This window comes from Passer domesticus, chromosome 10, assembly GCF_036417665.1.
Source record: "Passer domesticus isolate bPasDom1 chromosome 10, bPasDom1.hap1, whole genome shotgun sequence".
NCBI classification, from domain to species: Eukaryota; Metazoa; Chordata; class Aves; order Passeriformes; family Passeridae; genus Passer; species Passer domesticus.
The window spans coordinates 32,194,387-32,219,737 of NC_087483.1; the positions used below are offsets into that span (position 1 = coordinate 32,194,387).

At 46.3% G+C, this 25,351-nt stretch overlaps 1 protein-coding gene across 20 annotated transcripts in view; it reads right to left on the minus strand.

Annotated features, from left to right (window-relative positions):
• LOC135309103 (uncharacterized) overlaps nt 1–25,351 on the minus strand; it is a 58,228-nt gene that overhangs the window by 16,993 nt on the left and 15,884 nt on the right. For 14 of the 20 annotated variants that reach the window (XR_010369426.1, XR_010369427.1, XR_010369423.1 and 11 more), the window contains exons 2-6: nt 18,635–18,753; nt 10,428–10,546; nt 7,034–8,767; nt 1,268–1,442; nt 355–559 (exon numbers count right to left, since the gene is read on the minus strand). Coding sequence is in view for 1 of the 20 variants with exons in the window: in XM_064434990.1 (XP_064291060.1) it covers nt 355–559; nt 1,268–1,442; nt 7,034–8,598 (1,945 nt within the window). In the remaining 19 variants the exon portion in view is untranslated. The remainder of the gene's footprint in view (nt 1–354; nt 560–1,267; nt 1,443–7,033; nt 8,768–10,427; nt 10,547–18,634; nt 18,754–25,351) is intronic. The other 6 variants (XR_010369429.1, XR_010369432.1, XR_010369430.1 and 3 more) reach the window with 5 other exon arrangements.

The following is a 25,351-nucleotide window of genomic DNA, read 5'->3' on the forward strand; positions in this document are numbered from 1 at the left end:
ACAGCCATGAGTGGCAGGAACCCTGGGGGACAGGCTGGTTCTGGTGAAGCAGGGCTGTGAGCTGCCTCCCCTGTTTTGCTGCTGAGACTGGTGAGAATCAGAAGTAAACAGCTCCCACGTGAAGTCTGGGATCTGCATCTCTGCACTGCCCATACTTGTGAACTCATTTGGGCTGCCTCTTCCCCTGCCATCTACCAGTCAGGGAGAGAGCAGAGCAGATCCTGATTTCCTGCACACCTGGGTACAACCCAGGATGCTTCCCTCCCCTAGTTTTATAGAGTTACTCCACATTTACAGCAGCACAGCAGGGCGCAGCATCTGGCCCATCAGCCCCCGAGTGTGCAGTGTGTGTACCACAGTCTCGCTCCTGCCGGCGCTTCTGAGCGTGCTGCCGCACCGCAGCCGCGATCTTCAGCTCCAGCTGCTTCCTCTTCACCGAGTCTGCCGGCATCGGGTCGCTGAAGTGCGGCCGCAGCCGGCACTCCCGCTGGGCCTTGGCACCGTCCGTGCTCTCGTGGACAATGTCGGAGCTGGATCGGCGACAGGCAGGACTGGGGGTCTGCAAGAAAGGCAAGAAAGGGTTTGGAGCAAGGCTGAGCTCAAAGCAGCACCTGGTTTTGCAGACACTGGACTTCAGTTGCCAAAGGAGGGAAAAGGAAACTCATCAGTAAAGGGATGGTAAATGTAGCTCTGCTACATGATGACTCAGAAATCTGTCCCCTGAGTCCCTCTGTCTTGCTCAACCTAACAAGTAAGGACCCCTCTCCCTCTGCTGTTGTATAGCTCTGAGTACAGCAGCTCTGAGGTTGGATCACGGCTGTCAAATAAGCCTGAAAATGTCAACAGCACAGCCCTGGCTATGCATGCTCAGGGACCTGCAGCTGCTCTGTGAAAGTAGCAGGGTCAGCACTGCAGGGTCAGAAAGTCCAGCCTCTGTGCCCCATCTGCACCAGCAGCTTGCCCAAGGGGGCACTAGGAGGGAATCTGTCTGAACCCCCAGACACACTGGAAGCCATGAAGGGGTTATTGCTGAACTCCCTGCATGAAATGCAGCGGCACATAAGCAGAGGCAGAAAACTCACTCCTGTTTTACTGAGTGTAATAAAAAAAGCTTCTAAAGCTTCTAACAGTGTTTAATTGCTCACAGGAGTTTCCCAGGTTGCCATCTCCAAGCCTGCCCAGTTCCTACAATGAAGGGATCCTTCACAGCTTCTAACAAGGAAAAAATCCTGAACACAAGCACAAGAGGGGAATTCCTCTCCCTTACATTCCCTGCAGGTGGAGTGTCACTGGATGTCTCATTGCTTGGCTTGTCCTCCCAGGTTTCTGTTGCCATGGACATCGCTGTGGGCTGCTGGCTGTCCTCCAGAGGTGGGAGATCAGCTTCCCTCAGATCACACTGCCCCTTGGAGGGGGATTTGGCAGCAGTCTCGGCATTGCAGCTGCAAGGGAAGAAGCAGACTCCATTGAACATCACGGATGCAGCTTTCCTGCCGTTCCTGACACAGATGAGACTGAGCAGAGAGCCCAGGTTCAAACAGGGTCTGCCACAGTTCAGGAAAAGTGCAGGCAGGGTTTGTGACTGGTCAGCATGGACGGCTGTGCTTGTGTTTCATGGGCTCTAAGCACTGATCAGTTAAGACATTGCAAATTGGGTAACTGCACTCGTGCCAACACCAGTCTGGGTTATCAAGTCTCGGCTGTTCACAGGGCATTTTTGTGTCCATAAAACATGAGGTGATCCACAGGGACCAGAAACACTCCTTTCTAAGTAGGCCACATCCATATTTGCTGCTATTTAAGGAGATGCTGCCAACACAGAAACCATATTGCTCATCTGGATGAAAATCACCCGCTATAAACCATAATACTTGGAAGGGATTAGAGGATTAAAGGAGTATTCCCTCTGTTTTTCATCTCATATGATCCTGAGCCCACTGAAGGCACTGGAAAGATACTATCTGTTTTCAGTGAACTCATGATCAGGCCTTTTGGAGCACTTGAGACCTGAAAAGACTGCAGTGCCTGTTGCTCTCACTTGGCAGCTCTGGGATGCCCTCACTCACAGCTGTCCAGTGCTAACAAGGGCCTGGCCTGGCTGATCCAGGCAGCCTGTCCAACCCCACCTTCCCCCCTCTGCAGACAGCATCTCTCTCCAGACAGACTCAGTCTGCTGCAAAACCTCCGACTTGACAGAGTAGTTGACAGGTTGTTGATGGTGATACTATTTGTGATACATTTTTTTTAACAGGCTTTCTAAGACATCTTATTTCCATGCATAATGAAGCCTGTTGGGAAGAATTTTTTTTTTTTTTGGTTTACTTAATTTTTATGGACTTGGATTCCTTTAAAAAGGAAGGTTGTGAGGACTGAATAGGGATGCTTGTATATACAGGAAGCCAGTGTCTGGAACATATTTCAGGTTCTGCATGTATTTTATGCTAAACAATAATCTCCTATGAGAAAAATCTGCTTCTTCTTAAAGGCTTCACTTGTGAACTTATGCTCGTAGGTCACACTGCTAATGTGCAATTCCAACAGTGTCAACTACAAGCAAACACATGAGACAGATGGGCATTCTCCTTGCAATGAATGACAGTTGGCTCCAATAACAAACCATCAGCCAGTACTAAAATGACTGAAGAGGGAACAAATCTCCCAAAATACAAACTGGCTCTGTTGTCAGGCCAGAAAAGTTGGTTTGCATCTCTCCAGCGGATGCTTTTTCATCATCCTCCATTAATATTTCCAGGTCCCTGCTGACACAACCAGTTAAAAAGAGTTTAGCTATGGCAACGTGACAATGGCAACAGTGCCAACAGCAGGCTCCTGGCATTTGCTTTTTTGCTGTCTCTCCCCAGGTCTCTACTCCCCAGCCTGTAGAAAGGGGATACCAACATCACTGCTGGCACAGAGCAGTCTGTGGCACTTACAAGGCAACAGTAAGAGCAGCACAAGCTCACAGCAAGGCTGCAGCCCCTCCAAGGTACTGGCCTGGCCTAGTCTGGCTTGAGAGGTTCCTGTCTCCTTCCTCCCTCCTGTCCCCAGCCATGCCTGGGGTACAACTCCTTAAGTGTGTGTAACTGTCTGTGTGGCCATGATCTAAAATCAGTCTTGAAATTATATGGGTTTAAAACCCCTCCCTCATGGATTCTCAGACAGATAATTTAATCTGTGTTTCATTGAATTGTGTAAAGTATGAACAGATCAGCTGGGCAAACCCATGGGAGGGAAGGCACAAGTTAAGGAGCAAGAAAACTCTTGAAGAGGATGTGCCACTGCCAAAAACCACCCTTTCCAAAAGCTGCTCCTGTTCAAACAGCTCCTGGTTAAATAACACAGAAAAGGGACCATGCTGGGGCACAGACAGGCAATGGGATGCACCCAAGGTCAGTAGCAGAGCTCGTAATTGGAATACTATCTTCTTGATCACACCAGCTCCCACTATACAGAACATACTCTGATGAGAGATGCTGAGCTTTCATTTGTCGTTTTCACAGTGCTTCAGATCATCCACTTAAATATGGGAAGCACTCCAGAGTATTGCTGCTCCTCTAAGTGAAGCTGACAGCAGCTCTCTGCTGATAGGGTCTGCAGACCAGATGCCACCACTTATTATGGTTTCCATATCCCAAAAGGGATATTTAAAAAAAATGTCCAGACGTGATCTTCAGTGGGAATAAGAGCCAATATTACCCAGAGAGCTGAGCTAAGGAAACATGACTGAAGATTGAGAAATTCAACCCACCCCATAGCTGGTCAACTGGAGGTAAGAAAGGTAATTATGCAGAGCCCACATCATGTGAAAGGAGGTTTCTTCATCCCTGGTTTGACTGCTCTACTTCTTGTCATGATTAGATCCCTCCTGCTTGATGTACTGGCCACATGGTCTTGGTGCATGTGCTGCTCCACACACCACTAGATCAGTGAGTGATCAGGGGGATGTGGGCAAAACAGGGAGGATACAAGCAGTTTTGTGGAACATCTTGGGGCTGCTCCTTTAACATTTGCCTCTGGCTTAGGAGGAAGAGGGGTCATTGCCAAGAAAACAGAATATTGTCCCTTTCTCTAGTCCCCTCCTCCTGGCAGAGATCTGTGCTGCCAACAGGTTCACACCAATGCCTGCTCAAGAAAGTCAAGTCCCCTCTGCCCTCACAGAGGGATGTAGAAGGGGGGACTCCAGCATCTTCTGTTGGACTAAATCACTTATTGGGACAGGAGTTTGTGCCTGGGGTTGGTGTCAGTTTTTCCTGTTCTCCCCAAGAGAGGTGATGCACTTGGGCCAACACAGAGAGGACCAGTTCTTTTTGAATGTGTTTTTAAACCTCTGGCTATCAACTCTGAATTTCATGGAAGTGGAGGTAACTGTGGATGGTGTATAACTGGAAATGCACCTGCTTGCCTTCACTGTCTCTGTGGGCCTCTTCATGGCTTTATCATTGTCCAAGCCAGCCCCTTCCAAACGTTCCTGACTCTTTCTGACTAATGGAAACATTTTTGTGCATGCCTTCCCTGCTGTCACCTGCCTTCCTGACTTGGTGTCAGTCCTCTGCTAGGGAAGGTGGTACTGTACCCACTGTCCTGTTCTCACCCCACATACAGCCCAGCACTCCCTTCTTAGTCGTGTCCTTGGCTAAATAGTGCAGCCTTCTGTTGTCACCATGTCCCTCATTTCACAGACACAACCCTGAGGTATTTGCATGTTCTTGTCCTGCACAATTCCCCACTTAAGCAATTTCAGAAAGTGGACTGTGCACTGAAAAGCTTACAGGATTTACATATAGATAGCAACACCCCTTCCCAGCCAGGACTACAAACTAAGTTAAGGGTATCCAGAGACCCTTGAGGGGGCTAAAGCCACCATGATTATGAGACTGACAATCAAATCTTCATTGACAAAATATTAAGTCAATTGACTGAATCTTAAATAATTAACAATTAATTACTATGAAGACTGCGAATTTACAGAAAAAACTGCTTTGTAAAACTGACACACAGAAGCACTAGAAAGAGAAGACAATTTTAACTATTTTACTCTGTGATGCTCCATCACAACATCTCTATCAGAGGCTTGTTGAGCTGAGTATCTGTGGAAACGGGACCAAATCCCCAGCTTTCAGCTAATGTAATTTGAGACTTAGAAAGAATGTGGCCTGGATGCCAGTGATCATAACTTAGCACTCAAAATGCAGACAAAAATGTCCCACCTCTGCAGTGAAAATCTGAAGTAGTGAATATTCAGGGATATTACAGCTCCAGGTGAAAGATAGAAAACTGATAAATTTCAAAACAAAGGAAAGTGGAGTTTCCTAATGACCAGTGCTTTGGCAACAACAATTACCATTAATTGTTATTACTTTGAAAACAATAAGGCCAGGGTGGTTCCTTCACATATAAAACTACCTCTCTAATACTAGAGCCATTGTCATTCACATTTTTAGATCAACTGTCATTTTGGTGTTAATAAAAATTTCTTCATAGATTTTAACAAATCCAACTAGGGAGACTGAATCCATTCACAGAAACAAAAACCACTGTGAATATTAAAAGCACAGAAACCACACATAAAGGCCCTGGGCAGGAAGTGTTTGGAGGCTGGGAGAGTAGTGGGAAGGAAGATCATATGCACTGCTCATTTCCTGTACTCTGCTCTGCATGCAGCTTGGGCTCCAGACACCAGTACAACCATTGATCTGCAAAGAGACAGCTGTTGTTACACCCTTACTGCTGATGCCATTCTGTGTATTTCATTTCACACTCATTACAAAAATAGCCTAATCCATTAAAATGGTTGCATCCCATAACTTTCTCATTTACCTCTTCATTGGGTTTTCATACTGTAGAAGAAAAGCACTAAGAAGAGAAGCACTGAGGGCTCTGACACCACCTACTTCCCTTTGGATATAAAGTTGCAGAATTATTTCTACTGTCACTCTGCTTCAGCCCCACTTAAATTCTTTCAGATGACTTTCATTCCTGTGCAGAAGTCATTATTATCTCCTCCAAAACTAGAGTCCAGTCTCAGCCCAGGCATTCTAGAAATAAAAAGACTGCACACAAAGTTGATGCCCTGGCATTTCACACACCCATCTGTGGATTGCAGAAGCAGCCAGGAACGAAGTCTAATGCAATTCTTGGCAAATCCAATCATGAAAGCAAAGTGCATGGAAACAAACCACTCCACCAACACTTACTTCTTTTCCCATCAGCCTCATCTCATGATAAGACAGTGATTACTGCTCTAAATTCATAGTTTCTAGAACTTGGCTGATTCCTACTGTGCCACCTTGCATAGAAAGGGATCCCCATTTCTTAGGCAGGAGGGAGGTAATAAGACTGCAACGTCCAAAATCAGGACAGAGAAAGCAGTCGTTGTGAACATCTTACCCAGAGAAGGGGGAAAACCCTGGATGGAGAAGGGGGAAGGCCCTACAGAAGTATGTTCTCTGGCTGCCTACACAGAGATGGCAGAAGGACAGTATTTACAAGTACTTTCACTCACTGCCTGTGCAGGTCTCCAAGAGGGGATTAAAGACTCATAGCAGCCATCTCACCCTTGTGTACCTGCTCACTACACTAGTGCATGTCACACTATCTAAATTCATGTCCTGCAGTGGTGGGACAGACTCTACAGCTTTCTTCAAAGGAATCATATCAATACTTTGTATCCTTTGGCTGTCTTCTACTTTTAACAGATGCTTAAAAAAAAAAAAAGACATTCTGACAATTTAATGCAGAAATAAAATGGGTGGGAAACTGGGTGTCAGAACTACTTACAGCTGTTGTCTTTACAGGATTAAGGTGCAAAAAAAGCAAAGTCTAGATGAAAATGCTTTTTGATGTTTAATCCCCCACAAAGTGGAATTTAAGCTGAACAGCTTTAAAGACACGTCCACGCGGCTATCACAGACTCCAAGATGAAAGGCTCTGCCAACAGCACATTTATGCTACAGGAATTAAATGTACCTATCAGGAAAAAGACCAGATCATTAACAAGGGAACTGCTTTCAGGCGACCCCACAGAGCATGTTACCTTTTCTTAATAAGTTCCAAGGCTGAACCTATGAATTCATCCTTCATTTTTTGTAGCTTAGCTCCATAGCTGGATAAGTCTGTGGCTTCTAACAGCAGCGATGAACAGCAAGAGGACTGGGTTTCAGAAGTCAGTGACTGCCCTGCAAGGTGGAGGACATCATTTAATTGTCTTGTCTCTCCCTTCTGCTGCTCATCACTGAAGATCTGCCCAGCACTGTGCATTGCTCCTGCCTGTAGAGGTGATCGTGGAATAGGACTGGAGCAAATAGGGACTGGTGATGTATCTGGGATGGAGGTCTGGAAGGTTCTGTCCTTCACCTCAGGACTGCTCATTTTGAAATCATCCCATGTGGCTGGGTTTTGGGAAAACCCAGCAGAGGTGTGGTTTTCATGAAATACATCATCATCCTCCTCTGCTGTGACAGCAGGTTCATTCACAGCTTTGGTCTCTAAAGCTTCTGGACAGACATTCTTACTGTTTTCCTCCTCCAGTGTCTGGTTTGCAGGCAGACCATTTTTCAAGCAATCTGCTGGCCCACTGCTGCTGTCAGATGAATTTCCCTCCTTACTTCTCATTTGCTTGAACTCCTCAAAGGTGGGTATGTAGAGCCTCCCTTTGCAGTGGCCTTTCTTGTTCTGTCCCAATGTGACTTTGCCACCTGTTTCCCCACTGTACTGTTCTACGGTCTCTGCTGTTCTGGATTTGCTCTTCTCATGGCTTTCCCCAGCAAGCTGAAGGGGCAAATTCGGGGAGCTATTCTGCCTTCGGAGCTGAAGCCTCCTCTGAGCTTCCTGCTTGATGTCTTCTGGACTGATGATCGTGTGTGCAAAGCACAGTCCCTGTCCCGCTGTGAGGCTGTGCCTGATAGCAGTGTGCTCCACCAGGACGGTGCAGCAGTTCCCAGCACAGCCGTTCCTGCACTGCCGGCACACCGGGCATCCAGAGCACTCCTGGGCCATCAGCTCAGGCAGGGCCACCTGTGGGCGCACTGGCTTACAGGGCTCTGCCACCTTGCTGCTGTGCAGCCTCAGCTTCTCCTTCAGCTCTTTTCTGGCATCCCCGTGTAGGGCTCTCTCCTGAGCAGAAGGGAAGAGCCACTGAGGCACTTTGGCAAAGGGAGGGAGGAGCACATCCTGTGCGGATCGAGATGTCTGTTTAGCACGGAGAGAAAGGTTCCTCAGAGAGTCTGATGCACTCTGTACTGGGGCCACATCCACACAGCCTTCTGTCCACTGAGTGGTGCCTCTATAGCGAAAGATGATCTCGTTATCCAGGCTCCGGCAGTGAGAATACAGCCCACAGTCAGCAACTGCTGCCCAGTGTAGGTTTTCCACACTCCGATACATCCGGTTTTCCACGGGACTGGCCAAACGTGCCTTGCCTGTGTGGCAGGCAAGAGTGTGGAAGTCCCCAGAAAAAATATGAGTGTCTAGGTTCTTTAGTGGATGCATGCTGCTAACTGAAAAATCCTTTAAGCCATGTTGTGCACAGAGCTGATTATTTTGGCAGCTCGAGATCACCCGGCAGTGTTCCTGTCTCTCATCAACACTGATGTATGTCATAGCAAATGCACATGGAGGCTCTAGGACAGTGGCGTCTAGGGGGAGAGGAGGGAGCTGGGGTGTCGCTTAGATGCCAGTCAATGTCCACAGACCACAGACAGCAAAGTGTGCTGCTGGGCACTCACTTAAGAGAGCTCTCACATGGGTGGAGTCGCCATGCGTAGAAGACCTGTGAACGGAAGGAAAGATGAGTTACTGAAGCAGCTGGGTGCTGACTTGCAGGATGCAGCAGCAGGTCTGCTTCCAGGGTATGCAGAATCCAACACCAACAGCTTGTGCAGGAGCAGAGCAGCGTAACTGGGCGATGAGCTCTGGGGCTTGGGACAGGCAAGCTTTTTCTTCTCCAGCCAAGCCAACAGTGGCCTTACACTACTTGTCTGAATTTGGAGAAGTTTTTCCTACCTACCCTCAGCAATTCCCTCACAATAACATTGCCCAGCTCTAGAGACAAATGCTCAGAAGTGCTTGCTGCAGGCTCAGCTTACTCACACAGCAACACTATGGAGACGATAGGTTTACAAGAGATAGTGAGGTTCTTTCCCTAAAATGGGGTGCAGACAAGAGTGTATGAGTTTAGGGGGATGCTGGGGCCAGGAAAGAATGACATAACTGTGCTCTCTTTGAAGACTCAAGTAGCAAGGAGGAAGAACGCTGACAGATGGTGGTTTTGTGCCTGACAGTCACATTGCAGCCCCTTACTGCTCTGATTCACTCTTCACAAGGAAGATACATATGATACATATACTGAGTGCATATGGTAGTCAAGCATTGCCAAGGCCTTCCCAGTGCAGAGACAAAGGTATCTTACAGACTTGCACAAATGCACCCTCCTGACTCCTTAGCCACAGGCTCAAATGATCATCTTCCCATGACAGCTCAATGGAGACCCCAAAAGAGAAAGCTATGCATTTCAAGGCTCCTCCTGTGAGCTGTGCTCAGCACTGCAAGGCCCAGGGAGTCTAACTGACTAAATCATATGTTCAGAGTGGAGAATTAAATCCCTAAACTCCAGTTTGGGCCAGCAGGACGAAGACTAAGTGGCTATGCCCTTGCTGGAAGTGGACAGAGCCTCCTTACACTGAATGGAGAGACTCTAGATTTCTTTTAGGGATTTAGGCCTCATGGACTTGCCAGCAGTCACACAAGACATCAGTGTCTGCTACAGTCTAGTCCACTCCCTTCCTTGGCAACCAGAGGCAAAGGGAATGAGTGAGTGCCATATGTAAAGGAGAGTAAGATTGGGCAGGGGATATGGGGTTAGCCTGAGACTCGTAAAGACAAGATAGAGCTGGGATGGTGGGGCATGAGTCTTTAATAATAATCCAGGCAAGAACCAACCAGGGTGAACACACAGGAAGAGGTCTTGATAAAGCAAGACAGAACCAGTTACAGCTCAGACTGTTTGTTCTGCAGTGCAGCTGGATTCTCCACATGGCCAACTATTCAGGCAGCACAGCCACCTTGATCAGGAAGGGAATGAAGAGGTTTGTTACTCCCTGAAGGCTGACACCACAGGCACCTAGCCATGTGACGCACCAACAGACATCTATCTGAGAAAAAGTCTGAGGTACTGTATTGCCTGGAAGACAATTTTGCTAACACACTATGAGCTTGATTCATCCCTTGCTTAGAGTGGCTCAAATTAGCATATTTTCCCTGCATTAATGAAATTTTGCCTAATCTCATCCCAGAGAGGGAAGGCAGAACTGCTCCTGTAGTTCACTGCTGAATGAAGAACATAATTTGCATCCTTCATAACTGCTAAAAACAAAAATTAAAACTAGCTCTCAAAGTGTGCTGTTCCCCAAAATGCCACAGGCACTTCTCACCCGGTCTTCTCATGGTGGGGCTGGAGTTCCCCCTTCTTCACGGCTCTGGAGGAGCCCACAGGTGACAGCAGAGAAACGTGAGGATCAGGACTTTCTGTGCTCATAGGTTATAACATAATCTGTCAAGAAAGAAAGAATTACATGATGTGAAAGCCAGTCACTGAGCAGAGAGTATGGCTCCTGGTAGTGCCAGAGGGCTCCTGTGAGAAAGTGCTGTTAATAAAGGATGCCATGCCCTGTCAGGTTGGTCTGTGATCAGGTCACAGCCACAGGACTAAAAGCCACCACATACTTTTGGCACTGTGCTTTCAGAACAAGAAGAAAGAGAAAACAGCCTTGCTGCAGTGAGAACAGAGAATAAAGCTGCCCTTGCCCAAGGCAGGGAGTTACACAGAGTAAGGCCTGAAGAGAAAGCAAGGCCCACGTGAGGCAGGATCCTGGGCTGGACACTGGCTTGGCAGGCTCTGCATGTGTGCATGGAACAGCAAGGGGGCCAGAGCAGAAAGTGCACAGGCAGGGGCAGAAGCAGTCAGGAGAGGAGCAAGGAAGCAGAGGCACAGAAACAACAGGGTGGGATCTGTCATGCTCCATTCACCAAGAGATGGGCAGCATTGAGAAGACAATTGCTTTTTGCCCATGATTCTCTTCAGGTGGAAGTTCACTGTCTGGGCTCATAGAGCTGACCCCTCCATGGGCTGCAGGTCAGCTACAGAGATGCCAGGCATGGGAGGTCAGGGGCCACTCTGTCCCTGCCTGCTCAAGTGCACAGCACGGGCCATGCAGGAGGGTTTATACCCCTCCATTCCTCAGGGGAATGCCTCAAACCCTCCAGGAGGTGAGGGTACCCCTCTGCACTGCAGAACAGCCCATTTCCCCAGCAGCCATTGAAGGTACCAGGGCTCTCAAGCACTGCCAGGCAGCAGGGACCTGCTGCTGCTTTGTCAGGGCAGGATTCTCCAGAAAATGTTCATGAGATGGCAAAAGTCACTTTCAGGCAAGGAGCAGCTGGAAGAAACCTCCTGTGGGCACAGTGGGGCAGGCGGAGTAAGGGACAGAGAGTGGGAGCCAGAGGCAGGTTTGCAGAGCAGAGGAGCCAGAGAAGACAGAGAACAGCCAGAGCTGGCTAAGAGACAGCAGGGGACAGAGACTTTACAGAGGAGGCTGCACAAAGTTTGCTGACATGTAGGCAAGAATGGAAACTTACTGGATTAAGTGCAGAAGGATGGGAATTTTGTTTCCAAATAATTAATTTTAATATTCGTCACCCATTGGGGGTGATTTTTTTTTTCTTTGAACAGTGATTTTTTGGTTTAAGCACTTCTGACACAGGAAGTCCCTCTGATACTTCCAGGAGAGCTCAGAGCAAAGGTGCACATGGATGTAGCTCACAGGTGGTGGGAAAGGGGGTCTGGTGCCCTGGCTGGAGTGAGAGGGAGTCTCAGAAATCAGTGAGTTCTGTTCCCCCTAACACCTGCAGGGCAGCTGTGGAGATCTCATAACAGCCAGCTCAGGCAGCAGCAACTTTGTTCCCTGTCACTCCACTCTTGGAAGGACCATCTCTTTCCAGCTGAACTCTTGTGATCTTGCCTGTTCCTCCATGTCCCCGCCCTGAGGGTTGTGCACACAGCATGTCAGGCAGCTAAGCTTAATTTCACTGAGCACCCAAGGCAGCTGCTGCCCGAGTCATGACCTGGACAGGGGACTGGCTGGGGCACAGCCTCCTTCCCCTGCTGCTCAGGGCTGCCTGGAGCAGGAGAAAAGCAGCGGTCTCTCTAAAACAGGTAATTTGTCCCTGGTTTGTAACAAGGAAATACTGAGTGCTTCTCCCTCCTTCCCCTGTTCTTGTGCTCCATGGCACACAGCAACTGCACATAGTTTCAGCTCAGATGCCTGCATTTGTCCGGCCATTGACACCCCATGATATAAAACACACATTCAGTGCCCAAGTAACACGGCCACAAGCCTGTTGTAGGCAGTCTGCTGGAGGAGAGCACAAGATGGAGACAGAAAAAACCCCAAACCAAGTTAATGTTTCTAGCTGATAAGCTAGAGATGATCTCTGAGCAAATACTTGCAGGCCCATGACACATACAGAGTATTTAGCTGCAGTCTTATATGGTCACCAACAAGGAAACATTGGGAACCACAGCAGCTTGAAAGTTTGTCCTCCCACCACCTCAGAGCTTTAAGTACATGCTATAGCTACAGCAGGTGATTCCAGGTACTGACTAGCAAAGGTCAATGAAGTGTAAGGCAACAGAAGGAAGGAAGAAAATGCTAATTTCTTACATGGTGATCCAACTCTGAGTCCTCATTTACCCTCTCCTAAAGGTACACAGCAGCCCTAATGTATCCTGTGCTCTCCTCCAGTTAGACCAAGCACTGAGCTGCCTATCCCAAATTTGTCACTCCCCAGTATATGTGAGCACTGTGGATTGAGGCTCCTTTGTTTACCCCCCTGGGTACTTCCAGGCAGTCCTGTCCACACCTACCCAAAGCTCAGGCTTTATTCTAGACCAGCAGTCCTCCAAGCCTATGGTCACTTATTCCAGACCAAATAGCAAAGCAGAGTTTAGTGTTGGCTGCTGCTGGAGCATGTCATTGCTCCTCAATCACATTGTCTGTGAAACATTTTCCTGCTCCCTGGCTCAAGGACTGAAAAGTTTCTAGTGGTTATGAGCCTTATGCCTTAAGTGAACATAAGACTAAGGGCAATGTGTGCTCAGCTTATTTTCTGCCATGTGATTCTGTTTAATCAACTTCTCCACTACTCTGATAAGTGCCTGCTTGGAGACTTGCCATTAACCTTAATTTTCCTGTAAAATCCCCCCCAAGAACTTATTTCTCAAGGATTAAAGCTTGAAGGATAAATTATTTCTTCCCAAACACATCAGAACTGTTCTGCCTGGCTGACTTTCTCAGCAAAGCACGAGACAAAGTGTCAGGAGGATGAAGCAGGCACGCATAGGGTAAGTAGCTCATTGCTGATGAAAAACACTGTGGAGAAGGCCAGACATGCTCAAGGACTCCAGGAATAGCAGGGCAAGGGATCACAGCCTCACAAGGCCTCAGGAAAAGAAGCCACCAAATCTGGCAGGGCTGAGTAGGTTTCCTGGTGCTGCTTTTCAGAGCTCACTGCAGCAAGATTTACTCTACAGACTTCTCATTGTTCCATGAAACGGTGAAGAGCAGCTTGCTATTGTCTGGCATCTCCTGCTTGATCAGAGACATCAAGTGAGACTGGTACATTTTCCACTTTCCACATTTACAACATTTCAGTCACAAGCAAATGAGCTTCTGAGTCATGGCCATCACACCAAACTCCTGCTTCCAAGGGAGGGGAATAACAGCAGATCCTTACTCCATCTTGAAATATGAGATTACACTAACCTTCAGGTTTTATTCTAATGTCTCTGCATTAGGTTTTGCAAATTGCAGCACTGAACAGAGGTTGGTTTATTCTGGACTACAATCTCCCTTTTATTTCAGAGATCCAGCCAGTTAGAGGGATGTGAACAGAACATTTCAAAGAGCTATCTAAAGGATTTTATCAAGCTATTTTACTGCTGTGAGTTTTGTGCTATCTGATACAGCAAACCTCATGGTCACAGCATGATCTGTTTACTGACACGTCATGCACATCACTTCAGCTGCCTAGCAGAACACCAGCAGTCTCAAGGGAAAGAATGCCAGATGTTTTATTTTTTTAATATTAAAGGTTAACAAGAAAAAGAAAGGTGCCTTGGCTGTATTTGCTTTCTTAGCTGTTCTCTTAACCAGTGCTGTGCTGCAGAACCTGGTTGATGGAGATAAAGTGACTGCAGTTAAATTTCTTGGGGTTTTCTTTGTCTGTTGTAGCAGCTGAAACAGGAGCACAGCTTATATAGTGTCTGTTAATTGTAGCAGGAGAGGTACAGCCACAGTAGCTCTCTAAACCAGTACAATTTCCTGGGTTTCTTTCTCCTTCCTAGGGTAAACAGCTAACCATAACTTTCCCTGAGTTTACAGTACTATCACTGTTTTCATTGTCCTCTGTATGGCATAACTCAGGATTGCTAACAAGAGGAACAGCTGCCAGATTGATTTCAAAACCAGGTAATAATGGGAAAACAATAACCTTTATAGTCTGCTCACTGATTTATAGTCCCTCTGTTCTCACCTTAAGCATAAGCAAGAACCACAAAGTCTCAGAGACAGCTTGGCATGGGGATCCCCTGAAGACACAGTACAGCCCAGGCTCAAGAGGGTGCACAGGCAATGACATTAAATTCTGCTCTGTTATGAGCTGCTTGCTTCACCACATGATATTGTCTAGCCATTTTCCTCCTTTCACATCTCTTTTCCTAATCCTTTATGGATTTCTTTCCTGCTTCTCCAAGTCTTCCTCCATCCCACTGCCTTCAGCATAACTCAACAGCTTGCTGTTAACAACTTGTCCAGAAAAACTGGTCTTGGCCACAATCAGGGCTGGCTGGTCAGAGCAGCCAAAGGGCACACATGTGCCAGGCAGATGTGTCACAGGAGAATCTGTCCACAGTATCTGCTGATCACCATGGGAACATCCTGCTATGGATCAGCTCAGTTCCAACAGGGAGAGTGTAGGAATCACCATAACTTCATGTGAGTTTATATTTGGGCCAGATTGGCTCTAAAATAGTCTCAAGGCAGTGGAAAAGCTACTCTCAAAATTTTATTGACTCACTTAAGTATTCCTGGCTTCTTTTCTATAGGATTTTTAAGCTGTTTGGGAACTATTTTTATTGACATAAAAGGTTTCACCTGAGAAGCCCTACTGCTCCACACACCTGTGCACTTGGCAGCAGTGCCTTTGACAAATTTTTCTGGCTGCTCTCTCAGTCTGAGCAGCTTCTCCTTCTTGACACCCATCATGGTTTTCCCCTTGTTCCTCTTTCAAAAAGGTTATGATGAGATGATGCTTCCAGCCTACCTCCAAGGGTAGGCATTCTAGCATACTGATTTCAGGTAGCATACTTGCAAGGTGACTTGTGGTCCCTCTTGATTCCCTGCTTTTGGTGCCTCTTTTTGTCTCACCAATGCACCACTCAATCTCTTGGATAATATTGCTCCAACAGTCCTGCTGATGATGCAGCAGAGGGACTGGAGCTCCAGAGGACTGACATTCATCTTGTAGCAAAGGAGGGCTGAGTAAGTCTATTCTGTAGCAAATGCTCCTGGAGACATCAGTGTGACACCCCCATCAAGTGTTCCCAGCTGGAGTTGCTTGTCATTATCAGCTGTGAAGCATCCACCATCTGCCAAGCTTTCAGTGACTCAACACCCTGGATGACGACAAAGCTCCTTTGGATGACTCCCTCTCAGGAGAAGCAAGTTCCATTTGCAATGAAGTCCCCTGGTGGGAAGATCCCCCACAGCACCTATGAACCTGCAGGGTACATCTGACTGACAGATGCTGCCCTTGTCTGTAACACTGTGAGCCACTCTGCTCCCCTGTTACAGCTGCAGAAGGAGTCCACAGGGTTATAACCTGCAGAGACGATGCTCAGGCTTGAGTCAGCTGATGCTCAGGACCCAGGTGGCTTCCCCTGACCTGTGCAGACACCATGAACAAAGCAAGCATTCCCAGGCCTTTGGGTCAGGCAGAGCAGATTTTGCTGACCAACCCCCTTCATCTTGGCACGCACACACATCACTCACTGTTGGCCTTACGAGGAACAGACATGATCTGAGCACAGGCTCTGACCTTGCTCCATACCTGGCAAAGACACACGCAGTTCTCAAAGGCAAACCTGAGCCAGGAAAACCTACCCATCCCCCTGTGAGATCTGGGAATTATAAAGCCATATGTCAGCTCACTTTACAAGCTGGCACCTCTACTTCTCCTTCAAATTCCCACTCTGCATAGGTATAACATCAGCACTAACTGCAGAAAATGGTTTCAATATGGCTATGAGTGAATTTGTTATTTCTTGGGAAGTGGGGAGAAGAAAAGGTTAAGGCTGTGACTTGAAGCTCAGTCCCAGCAAAGGGTCCGACATCAGTTGTGACTTCTCAGTGCCAGCTCCAGACCATTCTCCTCTGGCTCCCTGCCAGAGGTGTGCCCCAGCCCAGCCCTGATATGCTCAGCCAGTGACTCACACGCCTTTGTGAGGCAGCCCAGTACTGCCAGCCCAGTGCTCTGCCTCCAGCTGTGGTCAGCAGCACATCCTTTTGGAAAGAGCAACACACATGGAGCACGTCTGCAGCTGAAAAATGATGAGGTGGGGAACTACACCTCAGATCATCTGAAACTGTCTTGATCCTCTCTGCATGGGTTTGAGGAAGGCAGAAGGGACAGTGCAAAAAAAAGCAAGGCAAAATGGGTCAGTTGAGTAGGAGAACTGACAGTGAGTAAAATAAGCCAGCAGCAGGAAAGGGCTGGCTGCTCCCTTCCCCTTGTAGCATGTGAGAGGACCAACAGAGCCTTCACCTAAGCTGAATGCTGTCAGCTTTTGTGCATTGAAGACTGGCATTTCAACTCACCACTTTCATTCACTTTCTGGCAAGAAACAGGTAAAAAACTAAGTCACACTGGGAAAAAGAAAATCAAGTCCATTTATAATATTGTCATTTAACTAATGATTTAATCTCATGATTTGCAGAGCCTGAGTCATGATGCTGGATTTCTTTCAGGGTGGAGATGCCCCTGGCTGAACTAGCAATACAAAACCATCATGGCACACAGAAACAGCACTTCCCATCCCTAATACATTGCTTCCACCAGTCCCAGAAGGACAACAGCAAACCAGTCCTATGCAGTTGGCTCCCTCGGGGTGGCTGAAGGTATTCCTTCTTCCTTGTTCTACAATTGTCCTGAGAATCTCAGCCTAACCCTTAAAATGCATAGGGCACAGGAAAGAAATCACACCCTAATTCTAAGAATCAGCTGTGTGTCCAAAGTTCTACTACTTTCCTTGTACTAGGAAAACATTTTTTGCAGCACAGCCACAAATGTTAAACTTTGAGTGCACCAGTGGCTTACTGCATCAGTATTTCCAACCAGGCAACATGAACCTTGGCTCCCATCTCACTGATGGGGAAAGAAGTCCCAAAACTTAATTCTGTTGATCCCAGTTTGTTAACTTTGCACTGGAAGCCACTCCAGCAGTCCCTGAAGCTTAGGGCAGGTGGATGAGCAGAGCTCTTCCATGCCAGCACACGTGAGATCAGAACGAGATCTCAGGGGAGGAAGGGGGTGTTGAGGACAGGGAGGGACATGTATGTTCTCATCCTACACCTTACTTGGTTACATCCCAAAGCTGTCAGGCACTGTGTCATGCTGCTGGCAGGCAGGTTTGCCAAATGTGGATGACAGCAGTGCCAGTAGTCCTGGCAAGGCATGGATGGCCACAGGCAGTAACTTCCCATTCCTTTGGCTCTGGAGGCACTCAGCAGTGCTTCTACAGAAAACCAGGCAGGCCTGTGCCCACCACCTGTATCAGTTGAGGGATGTATCCTCAGAAGGTCCAGCACTGCATGATGCCCACTACAAGGCAGTGGGAGTCCTGACAGGGAGCTGGTGCAGCTGGCCTGGCTCTGTCTTTGCATCAGTTCCAAGGAACATCACAGGTTCTTCCCTACCTACCAAAAAGAATTTATTTTCTTCTTTTGCAAAGATTTTCAACTCCTCCCACGGGCCTCTCTAAACAGCCCCCTCCCTTTCAGATGCTGATGCTTTTCAGCTGATTAAACTGTGGACCAGACCATGAGCTGGGTGTAAATCAGTATTGCTTGTCAATGCTAATTTACACCTGCTGAGAATTTCCCTTCCTTCACCATTTAGCAGAATTATATGACATGTCTTTTATCTCCTCTCACAGTTTAGCCTGCCATTCCCCTTTCCTGGCCCCCAAGCCTCCCGCTTTGCTCTGAACTCCCTGGAGGTTTACAGGATAAGTTGCTTATTTGCAATGTAAAGTGTCTCTCAGAACCACAGCCCCGTGCAAACAAACCCAAGAGAGGCACATTTATCCCTACTTGTGCAACAAATCCAGCCACATTTTTTCCTGGCAGCAGTTCCCTAAGCACACACTGCACAGAACTTGCTAAGGGAAGAAATATGTCCCTTATTGCCATTACACAATGCAGGACTTCTCTGGGGAGATGCAGAGGATGGAGAATGAAAGGATTGATTCCACAGAGACCCTGAGCCCTTTCCTTTCTCATTGAAACTGATGGTGATGGCTTACCACCCAGATCAGCACCCTGTAGATTCTGACTGTCAATAGGCAGGATACCATTAATGACTTCTTGTTGCTATGGTGATATTGATGGATACTCTGTGGTGTTGGTGGGAATCCTGGGAAAGCTAGCAAAAAAAAAAAAAAAAAAAAAAGTGGGTCAACAAAAATGTGAGTTTGCCTACAAATGGGCAGTTATGTGACATACTTGATGAATTCAGTGGCACTTCACACATCTTGCCTCCTCCTGCCTTCTACAAGAACAGCACGGTGCTCCCCAGAGCCAGCGCAAACACTCCTGCTTGCAGCAGAGCTCTGGTGCAGAGGTGCAGTGCTGCAAGTGGATTTCATTACTAGGCATTACTTTTGCAGCTTCACCCTGCCAGTTCATTTCACATACAGAATAAAAATCTTGGCTCCAGTGAAATCACTTGGACCTGTGCCAGTGGGCACAGAGCCAGGATTTCCCCCAGCTCTCAGGATGCCTTATCACAAGTGACAATTTCATTCAGCTGCCTGGATAGCCACTGGGAACCCCCTGCCTCTCCAGAGCTGCTTCAAGCGTGGAAAAGCCACCGTTGCAGTTTTTTGCTGTATTTCGCTGAGGCTCAGTGCTGTGCTCTCTTTGAAGGTGGTGTCATGGGCTCTCTCTTGGCTTCCTACTTTGCAATGTGCAGTTTAGAGCAACCTTTCACCTTTCATCCCAACCAAGTGACCACTGGAAATGACAGGCTGGGCTACAGTCACAATCGGGTCCTTTCACTTTGCAAAAGTGTTCTTGGGATTTGGGGCACAGGAGCCATCTTTCTAAAATAACACTTCTCTCTGACCTTGCTTTCTCTGGGAAATCATTCCTAATTCATGTTGGTGGCACATTAATGAAGAAGTGATAAAGCTCCAGTGGAACTCCGTCTTTCTCTACTGATGCTATTTATCTAAGCCCACCAAGGAGTGCACAAACTGCAAGATGCCTTGTTTCGAGGGAGATTTTAGTATGATTAGCAAATTTTAGACTATGCTTTTTGTCTTAGCAAAGACTCTTATCTTTTCTGCTTTGTTTTATGACTAGGAGTACATACAAATTTACTAAAGAACCTTTTACTCCTAACAGTAGTACCACTCCAGGCATGTATCACTCCATCACCTGACAGGCACTCTTACCCCAGAAAGCTTTTATTCTTTTGGATCTGTTATTACAGAAGAATTATATCCACAGGGGAGCATTATCTATAGCAACAGCATTACATGGATAGTTTTGCCAGTAAATGCCCCAGTGCAGATCAGATCCAATGGATGTGTCAGTGTGTTCAGATTCTTTGCCTCCATATGAATTCAGGAACTGGAAACAAAATTACCCTGCCCCTCTCTTTTGCAACTTTTGATATCCCTAGTTCTAATGGCCTACAGAGTCTGAAAGCACTTTACATCAGAAACAGATCCCAAGGGGAAAATTCAGTTCCTTTCTCTACATTACATCTAGCTGTTCATCAAATTTACCAGGCAAGGTTCCTAAGCACATGGAGGCTGGACCAGCACTGACAGAGGGTCTCTCTTGTATAGCAACCCTTTGATCAGACTGACAGCATCATTTATTTACTTTTGTTTCATATTCTTCAATGCTCCAGTATGTTATTTTTCCCAGTTGATTATCAAAGGCAAAGGCTGCCCTTTCAAGTTGGATTTGCACCTCTTCCCTTCCCCTCCATTTCAATTAGCTATGGAAATTACTTGGATTTTCTCTTTCTATCTCTTCTTGCCTGCCTGTCTATACAAGAGGCTTTAAGGAATACTGATGGCTGGAGACAACTCCAGCTGATGTCTTCCCTGTAGGAAATGTTGTGACTTGCAATTAGCACATCTAAGTGCTCTGTTTGACCTACTGCTGGCCAGGCTGGAGAGCACAGAGGCAGCTGCAGCGTCCTGCCTCTTCCCCAGCTAGGAGCATGGGGATGGAGGGCTGTGAGTGATATGGATGGAAGAAAGGAGGTATCACCACAAACCAGTAGGGACAGAGAAGGACAGGAACTGTTTTACTACACTGGAAAACAAAAGGTGATAGGAACATAAAAGCTTCTTGAAATAGGATCTCTGCCCGTGGGGAACTGCTGTTCTGCTGCGTTTGCAGCTATTACTTTTCTGCAAACAATTCTGTGCCTTCAGAGACACAACAGGCAGTGAACTGCCCAGAGCAGCTTAGGACTGAGCAGAAAAGGCATTTGCACTGGGCTGGAGCTCTGGGTTCCTCCACATGGAGTTGCACGGATAAATGCCTTTAGGCACAAATCCCAGCATGCTGTGAGGAGCACACATTCCACAGGGCAGCTTTCCAAGTGTGATTTGCCCTAAACAGCTCGTCACCAAAGGTTTCTGAGATCACAATATCAAGACTTAAAAACACATCAGATATGTTCAGGATAGGAGAATCACTCTGGGCTGTATTTGACACCAACTGGGCATTAACACCCAGGTGACCCCACAGGAACAGCATTTGGAGAGATCAGACTGGAGGCAGTTGTACAAATCCATGGGACTTCTCACCACACACGTCTCCACTAGACACATCATGTCATGGTTTACTGGAGATGTTGCAAAGTCATCATTAAGAAACAAATTCTAAGACTGATTAATACCAATGCATATACTCTTGGGATGTTCCTAACCACATCTATATATTCTAACTTATCAGCATTGCCATGGGACTCTTCCTTTTTGGTTTTCTGCCAGACCCTACACTACAGTGAAAGGTGATGGAAGAGGAGGCAGGACATGCCCCTTGTTTAAAGCCAGCTGTAAGAAAATGTTTTTATTTGCTCAGATGTACTGGATAATTTGTGCAAGCCGCATCTTCATGCAGTGCAGGTTTGCAACTGCACATGTAACATGGTGAAGAAAAGAATAAATGCAGCAATTTTGCAGCTCTTCCTAAGAGAGTGAGGGAGAAGGATAGTGAACCAGACTCCTTCTCCATGTGCTGCTGGTCTTAAATATTTGCTATATGATATAGACTGCATGACATTAAGTGTGATGAAGACCCACCCTGGAACCAGAATCACAAGACACTCCATGTCACTTATGCCAGTAACTTGCTGCAGAGTCTGAAGCTGGCAGTATCCAACCAGCTCTGGGTTCTCACAGCCTGAGTTAGGTATCATTACTTCCATGCCATTTTGCAAAATATTCCAAGAGCCTAATGAAGCTCACTACATTCTTGTTAACCTTTATTTTTTTTTGCAACTGGGAAAAAATAAGACACAATTCATAGTAGCTGATGAGAATTCTTGCATGCACATTTATTTTACCGAAGTAGTGCTAAAATCTAAACCAAGAGCATCAAGGCAGAGTTGCAGGCAACCAGCCAGTTTTTTTTTTTTTAATAACACAGCACCCAGTGTTTGCAGCCTTTGTGATTGTCACAAAGTACACACACCTATCCAAAGCTGCATAGCAAGAAGGCAAAACCACACTATTGATACAACTTCACAATCCCAATCAAAAGAGAGGAAACAGTGTCCATGCAGACATCTAATCCCTCATGGAAAACAGGCAGGAATTCTTTGTAAAGACCTTTTTTAAGGAGTACTCTGAGAAGATACAGTGGAGATGCTGCAGCCAACATTGTGGTAAGAGCCTCATGCAACACAGCATCCCAGAAAATAATCTCAAACTCATAAGTACTGTCCACCAACAATTCCTGCATGTATCTATAACACCTCAGAAAGTTTAATTACCACTTAAGAAATGGAAGACTAAACGAGCTATGTGACATTTCCCACCCCAGACCCTGTAGGTCAGCACTATTTAAGACAACTGGGAGCTTGAAAAGCTAAACATTAGGGTTGGCAGATGAACAGATGGATGGATTGCTGCCAACATAATCCATCTTCCCACTTGCCTCCATAGGCCTGGGTGACATTCAAAGCTAACTACTTCCCTATGCAAAGAGAAATGCACGTGGTGCAATGAGTAGGCTTTAAAAAGGACACATCAGCTGGCAAAAATCCTTTATGGCTGCTGTTTAATGTGCAGGTGAGGCTGTAAAAGAGAGGCATCAGGCTGTGACAGAAGAGGGGACAGTAGGGACCAGAGTGGATTAGCTATAAGACAACCTCTGAGCAAGTTGCTAAAATCTGTCAGGATGCTGTCTTTTTTTAATTTTTTTTTGTCCATTAAGAGGTCTAAATCTAATTAATCTTTTAATCAGAGCAGATAAAATTGTGGCATTATCATCAAAGGGGATGCCTTATCTACAGCTTCATGAAAAATTTCCATCTCTGCTCAATTTGGATTTTTTTTTTTTTTGCTTGAGGCTCTATGAGTAAATTCCCCAAACACTGAAAAATAAAAAAGAGTAAAGTAGGAGATGGTTTAACACAGCCAGTTACTATGCAGATACCAGCTAATCTGATGTCAGATGGGTCTCAGTTCAGAACTTCTAGATCCAGCTCAAATACCTGCTGCCTGAGCACAGGGGAAGTTCCTGCTCCCTGACTGGGGCAGGCACAACAGGAGCTGGGACACACAGTGCCAGTATGAGTAGTGCCACTCTCCCTGACTGAGGACACTGAAGCCCACAAACTCCCACACACCCAAGACTTTCTGGTTTTCTGCAAGGATTCAAACAAAAGTAAAACAATCTCCTACATCTACTAGCTATAGCAGGCTGTTCTGTCAGCTACTAGACTACAACATAACTTTTCTAAATTGATGCAAATAACTCTGACATGTACCTTTGTACCTAGAGGACCCCAAAGAATAAAGGTTGCTGTCTCTGACTGGTCTACAGTATAACCCAGACCAGATTGTATGTTGTGGGATTTTTCTTACAATGGCTGAAGTCTTCAAGTTTTCTACATCTCCTGGCAAACATTTAGTACTGCTGAAAAAATCAGCCAGCACAAGCAGGTGTTGAAAAAACCCCAATCAAGATCTGAACCTGGGACTCCAGATAATGAACCTTCCTGACTAACGTACTGGTGCATCTGCTTCACTGAACTTGCCTGTGGTAATCTGAACCAAAAACCTCACTCATTTCCATTTACTACTGCCCATATGTCACCTCTAAATATACTTGCACACTAGCATTTATGCAACGTTTAGTACAAAATCCATATGGCTCCTTTCAGCAAGCAGCCACAAGGATAAGTCACAAACTGAGTCTGGAGATGGAGCTTCTAAAGATTTCTTTCTAAGCACCATACAACATTTGCTGTAGATACACAGAGGTGGAAGAGTTGTTACAAACTGCTCCAGATGGACCACGCTTTCTTTCTTGCATGAAGCTAAAATGGATTTCTTTTTCATGAAATATCTCCTAGTGATTTCTCTGGAAGAGAATTTGGGCAGCAGGGCAGATCCAAGCTTAGAGTGAGGAGTGTTGTACACCTGCCACTAATTCTTTGACCAGTCTCACCTGGGACCTTCACCCTTGCTCCTGTCACCCACTGGCCTGGGAGCTGCATTCAGCCCCTGCCCTGACCCTTAGCTTATGCTGTGTGTGCTTGTTCTACCTGCCTGGCTTTACTTTGGTGACATCAGAGCTGTGTTGGAACTACAGGTTTCTCTGTTGGATGAAAAAAGATCCAATCATGGGACCCATTCTCCCCTTCCTGTTTAGGTGCAGGGGGACTGTGCCCCTTTTCCAAGGTTCCTGTCTCAACCTGCCCTGTTTTCTGGCTTTCACCTCACCTTCCTTCCTGGAGATGTCCACCCTTACTTGCTCCCTGACAAGGAGTTTTCCAAGCCCTTGAAATTTTTGAGTACAATCCACAGTTAAACAGAAGAAACAAATGTTCCCATGGAAAGAGTGAGTAGAAAATCAAAAGTTTCTGAAGCTCCCCTGCAGTGTCCACTGCTGGGTGACCTTCCAGGACATAGGAGCTTGTCAATTCAACTCAAGCTTGTCCCACTTGGCCTTCTTGACTATCAGAGAGAGCCTCTGAATGTTAACAATTTGTTGTAACAGATAAAAGGCAAATATAGGTTGGCTGTCACTGCCTGAATCACAGGAATAAAATGTGGCAGCCAATGAACTTCTTCTACCTCAACCATCAAGACTCTAAGACCATTAAACTTTCTCATGCACTGAAAGAAAAAGGTTCCATGTCTCTAAGAGAATGCAGTCAGAGCAGTAAGTCAGGGGCCTTGTGCTGCTGTTGCTCTTAGTCTTTTAGATGATGGGTTCTTAACTCCATAAATTGTTGTATCCCTTGTGGACACATGCTGTGTTAGACTTAATCTTGACAGATAGCAAGGAATTGATCACAGAAATAAAACATAACTGGTTGCTTAGTTACCAATGATCACTACACAGTTACATTTGCTGTGTGCAAACAGAGCCCTGTAAAAACCAATTACCCCTCATTACAACTCTAAAATGTCAGCTTCAGAGAGCTGAAAACAACTGAGCCAGGTAATAAAGGGAAATTTGAGTAGAAAAATACAAATGATAATTGGGAACTTCCCCCTCTAAATTTTCAAACAGCCACAATCCTGTGGCTGAAGAAAGTAAATATATTTGTTTGAAAAAAAGAGGATTGTTGTCAAAGTGAAAACAAGCATGTTATGTGTGTAAACACTGGGAAAGCAGAAAATAGTAAATAAAAATGACAAGCTAAGAATTGCACAAAACTGACCAGGGGGAAAAAGACATAGGGAGAATTAAAGAGCTTCAAGATTAGTGATAGTATAAAGGAGCTGAACACTTTGGGTCCAAAAACCAGCATGGTG